The sequence below is a fragment of the Leucopleurus acutus genome, assembly GCF_964270905.1.
Source record: "Leucopleurus acutus genome assembly, chromosome: 2".
Taxonomy (NCBI): Eukaryota; Metazoa; Chordata; class Mammalia; order Artiodactyla; family Delphinidae; genus Leucopleurus; species Leucopleurus acutus.
The window spans coordinates 97,572,529-97,579,082 of NC_139143.1; the positions used below are offsets into that span (position 1 = coordinate 97,572,529).

The 6,554-nt window shown below is 51.7% G+C and overlaps 1 protein-coding gene across 1 annotated transcript; it reads left to right on the forward strand.

The window, feature by feature from the left end:
- Positions 1–271: 271 nt before the first annotated feature.
- On the forward strand, positions 272–2,790 carry PSRC1 (proline and serine rich coiled-coil 1; the record flags this gene model as incomplete). The annotated part of the gene is made up of 7 exons (XM_082864623.1): positions 272–315; positions 465–524; positions 616–673; positions 1,113–1,554; positions 1,916–2,030; positions 2,121–2,369; positions 2,693–2,790. Exons 2-7 carry the CDS (start codon positions 506–508, stop codon positions 2,788–2,790), a joined length of 981 nt encoding a protein of 326 aa, XP_082720749.1. The 5' UTR covers positions 272–315; positions 465–505.
- Positions 2,791–6,554: the final 3,764 nt, after the last annotated feature.

A 6,554-nucleotide genomic window follows, 5' to 3' on the forward strand; every position in this document is an offset into this window, starting at 1 on the left:
TGAGAGATTCGAAAGGAGCCCCGCCCCCTCGGAGCGGGTTCCCTGGACAAGGTTGTAGGAGGAAAACACCTTCCGCGGGAGGTGAGGCGAGTCGGAGAGTGAAAACTGAGGGTGGCGTGGAGGTGTGGTGTGAGCGTGGTGCCGCGGGGAGTAGAAAGGTGGCTTGGGGAGAGGAAGAACCCGGAGGGTGATGTTGGGGAGGAGGATGGGGCGCGTAGACCGCCCCAGCGAGAAGAGGTCGGGTCGCAGTGGGGCGGGGGCCAATGTGCGGAAGGAGATGGGAGGATGGGGCATCTGTCGGCACTTGCTCCGGAGGTAAGAGTACCTCAGTTACAGGGGCAGGTGCTGCTGCTGGGACGCCTGCTTTACCTCCGTAGTGACTCCCAGCCCCTGGCTTTTACCGAGTCTAGCTGGGAGGCCTTGGGCAGGATGGAGACCTGAGGAAAGGTATATTTTCTCTCCAGCTCCGGGGTCTAAGCTGACTTTTGCTCCTGCTGGCTGGAACATGGAAGATTTAGAAGAAGGTAAGGAAACGCTGGAGGGAAGAATGAGGCCCTGTGATTGAGAGCCGTGTTAGGAACCAAAGGCTGGCATTCCTTCTCTCCTCCCCTACAGATGTAAAGTTTATAGCAGATGAGACCTTGGACTTTGGGGGGCTGTCACCATCTGACAGGTAGTAGACTCTTTATCCTACTTACCTTCTTCCAACAATGGTTGTCTCTAACACCTTACTGCTGAATTATTGGCCTTAGGTCTGGATTGGTAATTTAGCAAGGTTGGGTGCACTGGGGCTTCTGGGTGGCTGGTTGACTTCGCCCCCTATGACACTACTGGGGAAGGGGAGAAGGGATAAGCTGGAACGAGATTTCAGGGTGTTAAGAAGAAGGGTAAGTGGATTTGCTTCATGTACATCCTGGCATAATTCCCAATGTCAGTAAGTGCTGAAGGCCTCCTAGAACTGGCTGTCTCATCACTTAGATCTCACAGCCAGCACGGGTATCAGGGTTTGGGGTTGTGTTCCTAGCTCTGTAGTGGGGGTTTTGCCCAGTCTCCCTTGTAGTCTCCTGCTCTCTTCCATGTGGGCATGGTGCCTGAGTTGTTTTCTTTCTCAGTCGAGAGGAAGAAGATACAGCAGTGTCGGTGACTCCGGAGAAACCCCTCCGACGAGGTCTCTCCCATCGAAGTGACCCAAATGCAGTGGCCCCTGCCCCCCAGAGTCTGAGGCTCAGTTTAGGCCCCCTTAGCCCAGAGAAGCTGGAAGAAATCCTCAGTGAAGCCAACCGGCTGGCAGCTCATCTGGAACAGTGTGCCCTGCAGGAGCGGGAGAACACCAGTGAGGGCCCGGGGCCTCGAAGGGTGAAGCCCAGCCCTCGGCGGGAGACCTTTGTGCTCAAGGACAGTCCTGTCCGAGACCTGCTGCCCACCGTGAGCTCTTTGTCTCGGAGCACTCCCTCCCCAAGCAGCCTGACACCCCGACTCCGGAGCAGCGATAGGAAGGTGTCAGTCAGGGCTCTTCGAGCAACATCTGGAAAGAGGCCCTCCAGCATGAAGAGGGTGAGTGTAGAGGGTTTGGGTTAGATGTGTGCCCCCGACACTGTGCCTGACTCAGTGCAGGCATAGAGCAGTTTCCTTGTTGGTAAAATAGAGATAGTCAAATTCTACCTCATAGGACTGTTGGAATTAAACGAGGTACCATAAGCAAAGTACTTACCACCGCGTCTGTGCGTGAGCTCTATAATGCTTATAGTCAGCTCTCAATAAATGGCATTGGTGATGATGATGATGATGTTGGCAGCTAACTTCTGCTCTTCCTTACTGGGATCTAGGCAGCTCTCCACCTCTGTCCCTTAATCAGCCAGCAGAACAGATTCTTTTTCCATTCTAGTCCTTTTTTTCCCCTCTCTTTGTGCTTCAGGAGTCGCCCACTTGCAATCTGTTCCCTGCATCCAAAAGCCCAGCATCTTCTCCTCTTGCCCGATCAACTCCTCCAGTCCGGGGGAAAGCCGGGCCCAGTGGGAGAGCAACAGCAAGTGAGAAGACCTGGGCAGCAAAGCTGTGGGTGAGTGGGAGGAGGGAGGATGTGGAGCTGACCCTAAAATTCCTCTGCTCCTCTCCACCAGGCCCACCTACCTCTGTCAGACCAGTCTTGGCTCCACAGCCTTCTACCAGCAACTCTCAGCGCGTGTCTCGGCCACAGGGAGCAGCTGCTAAACCTTCCAGTCGACTGCCTGTTCCGTCGGCCATTCCCAGGCCTGCCAGCAGGATGCCACTCACCAGCCGGAGTGTACCATCCAGCAAAGGTGCCCTTCCTCCAGATTCCCTGCCAGCTCGGAAAGGACTTCCAAGACCAAGTGCCGCAGGGCACAGAGGTGAGAAGAATGGCCATAAGGATAAGAAATCAGGAGGAAGAATACCTACCCCTGCCCAGCATGAACGCACCCTCCCAGAGTTGGTAGCAGTGACTTTCTCCACCCTCATTACAGCTCTGTTTGAAGATGGGAAGGCTGAGTTAAGGAGAGAATGTGGGCCTGGGCAGAGTTTGAGCCTCAGTTTTCAAATACCATATGTTTTTTATCTTGGGTGGGAAGAAAGGCACTAATCCCAAACTCACTCTACCTTCATCCAGTATTTCTTTTTGAGAAGGTCACTTGAACCTTCTGCTAACTCATGTCTTTTGTTAACACCCATCAAGTTCCTGTTTCTCAGCGACCAAATCTTCCCATCCCTGGTGCCGGTCGCAGCAATCTGCAGCCCCCCAGGAAAGTTGCAGTCCCAGGACCTACCAGGTAAGACAGGTTGAGATGCTGTCTCTTTCTCCCTTGATGGGGATGACAAGGGGAGCCTGGAGGGGCAGAGAGTCCCATTTCTTCCTGAACTTGAACTCAGCTGGTGACAAATGGGCTTGTGAAAGAAGGGCTATTTAAAGCAGTTCCTTCTTCTGTCTCTTTAGGTAAAGAGATCAGGACAGCAAGCAAGAATTCAGTAGCAAACTACTATAGTCACTGCCTGGACTCACCTCTGTATTCAGCTTCCCAAGCTCTCTCCTTGGAGGCAGGCCTGACTCCAGCAGATTCTGGCCCAGGGACAGAAGGAAGAGCTGCCACCATGGCTGGTGCCCCAGGAGTAGAGACCATGGGAGATAGGGTGGATTCGGGTTGAGCTGGAGGGGAATCAAACTCTCAGTTGAAACAAGATAGGAAAAAGAGGTTGCCTCCCAGTGGTGAAGTTAAACAGAAAATAAGAAATGCTCCAGAGTGGTTTGTCCTCATCCACCCCCATTCTTGTGTCCAGCTCCACAGAGTTTGATTTTCATCCCAGGCTTTGGTTCGATGGACATTTACATGTGAATGGCCTCTGTAGCTAACCTCCGTGCTCTCCAAGGAGCAGTCCTCCTGAATAACATCCTCTGCTGGACTCAGGCCTGTTTGGAGAGGCAGAGGCAGGCATCTGGTCTCCAGAACTTGTTTCCTGTGGATTCTATGACTCCTAACAGGCCAGTTTATGATGAGCTTACTCCATTGGTCTGCATTTTTCTAAAATAAAATGAGTATATTTTTATATTCTGAATACATGTGGAAGTAAATCCTGCTCCAATGTCTAACAAATTTGGAGTAAACTCCTGTGTAATTCCAATGAGGGAGCCAGGATGGGCTTCCCAGGCAGGGGTCTGAATAGGCCTTAGACCCTTGAGATTCCAGCTAATCAGGCTATGACTAGCCCCCTTGTTGGCATTCGATGGGAACAGGCTGCCTTTTTCTAGGCATTTCCAGGCTTCATATGTTATTAGAAGGTCCAGATCAACTTAAGTAGAGTTTATTTACTTATTTTTTTGCGGTATGCGGGCCTCTCACTGCTTGTGGCCTCTCCCGTTGCGGAGCACAGGCTATGGACGCGCAGTCTCAGCGGCCATGGCTCACGGGCCCAGCCACTCCACGGCATGTGGGATCTTCCCGGACCGGGGCATGAACCTGTGTCCCCCGCATCGGCAGGCAGACTCTCAACCACTGCGCCACCAGGGAAGCCCTAAGTAGAGTTTAATTCACAGTATGTGAGGCTATCAAACCAGGGTCTTGGTAAATTATTATTTATATTCTAAACGTGCATGTCCTTTCCTGGCAAGAGAATGGATACTCCTAGGAATTCAGCATCTTGTCTGCTGTACTTATGGGATGAGGGGGCCTTTGGGTGGGTACCCTGGTGTTCGGGTTTGCTGATTGCCTCAGGCAGAAGATGCCTGAACACCTTGTTATGTTCTGCCTTACGTCTTTAGAATTGTTGGTGTTCTCCTCTTCTTACCCCTACTAGACTTGAGGGCTGGCGCCAGGATTTATAAACCTCTGCAGTGCCTAGTGTTGTGATTTGTATGTGGTGGAGAGTTCTATTCATTTATTGAAAAAATATTTGAGTGCAAGATGGGGGGGGTGTTTGTTAAATGAATGACAAAAGATTCATTTAACAGATTAACTAGGGGTCTCCCTTTTCTCACAGCCTTCGATTCTTGGAAATGCCAGAACCAGCCCAATTCCTTATGAGTTTTGAGAGGACTTTTCCTCCTTGGAGGCCAGGCCCTGACTTAAGGAAGTCAGGCAACTGGGCCAAGGGAGTGAGTTCCAGCTCGTGCCCCGCCCCCCCCAGGTTTACATGCCGATAGGCCCCCTTCTGAGGCACTAAAAGGCCCTTCCCCTGTTCCTGGGCCAGGCCCCCACCCCGGGGCTTTCTTCTTTTTATAGCTGATCTTAAGGTTCATTTAACACATTCACCTATATCGCAGTGACAGCTGCCTACACTTTCACCTTTCCCTGAGCCTCTGGGATTCCAAGCATTGAGTTGGGGGAGGGTGTGTGGAGACAGACAGAGTGTCTGGCTCTGGAGAACATTTGGCAGGGGCAGGAAGACCTCGGTTGCGTCTCCCAACCGCGTCCTGCACTGGTGTCTGACAGAAGCAAGCCCAGACACACGCTTAGGTGTGGCCAGCAGATGGCATGTTCGTGTGGCCTGCGTGTGAGCCAGGCCCCAGTGGGTCCTCAGAGGCAAAACAAGCAGCAGACCCGCGTGCTATTGCCACCTGGTGGCCGAAGAGGACAAGGCAAGGCATGTTCCTTTCGCCCTTTAAGTCAGTGTAGGGTTTCGTTAACTGCCCCTCCAATCCCACTGCAGATCTGTTTAAGCAACGTTCAGGAGGCAGCATCTGCGGGGGAGGAGGCCTGCCTGTCACGGCTGCCCTTCTAGCTCACTACCTGCTTACTTCCTTCCGTTTGGGTCGAGCTTTCTGTCTTTTCTCTTTATGCACTCTATCTTCACCCCCCTCCCCAGTAGCACCAGGGAAGGAAGCCAGGGTTTCTTGGTCTCTTAACTATGCACTGTGAACTGTTCTAAGCGCTAACATATGTCAACTCATTTAATTCTCATAAAAGCTCAGTTAGGCACAAATCATTATCATCCTCATTTTGCAGGCAGGGAAACTAAGGCTCAGAGAGATTAAATCACTCAGTCTGGTTCCGGGGTTTGTGTTCTTAACAACTCCCCTCTATGGCCCCCGTGTGAACTCCCTATCTAGTTTGTTGAACAGACCTTCGAAAAACACAAAACTTGGGAACAGAAGTAATGTGGTAGAGCACACAGCTGGCTACAGTATGAGTAGTTGCTTCATTTCCGATGGGGAAAAACACGAGACCGCCCAGAGGAATGAAGTTAGGATGTACCTAGTCACTGGGCACCTTTCAATTCCCACCAGCCTCTCAGCCCTCCCTGCCTCCTGAATTCTGCTCCCAGGACGGGACTCAGTACTGAGGCTATTTGGGGGACACTGCTGGGGGTGTCGAGAGGATATCTGAGTCCCCTGACCTGGCCCTTCCAGGGCCCTGCCTGCTCGTGTTTTCCAGCGACCAGGCCTCCCCGCGCTGGAAGGAGAGGGCCCCACACAGGAGGAAAGGATGACAGTGCTCAGCCCGCAGAGAACTAGTTTTATTCAGTGGCATGGAGAACTGAAAAAACAAAGCACAAAATGCTACCATATTTACAGTTACAATCAAACTGTACAATCAGATGGTTAGTATCAAGTTAGCATCCAGCATCTTTGTATTTTTTTTAAGTCAAGTCATCAGTAGTAAAAACCAGTTAAGTTTTTAACCCTTTGCAGGAATTGCTGAGGGGAGAGGCCAGGGAAAGAATCCATGGCAGAAAAGCCAGAGACCAGCCTTACAAATGAGAAATAGGAACACTTTTTCTACGCATAGCCTCTTTTTCTAGCCACCTGCTCCAGAGGAAAATGGGTGACAAGTCTGGAATACATGCTCAGCATAAATGGTGACTCAGATGAACAGCAGTTGGCAAAACTGAGGAGGGAGGGAGAGGGGGGGAGATGACAGCCTGGAGCAAGAGGAAGGGCCTGAGGCCCCCTCGCCAGGACTGCTGGGTACACACCCCACCTGACTGATGGCCACATCAGACCCCCTGGGACTGGACCCATCCCAACACAAAAAGCAAATAAATAAAAAATATATATTAACTCTCTCTTCGCAGGGAGCTGGGTGGTGAGGGGGAGAAAGAGGAAC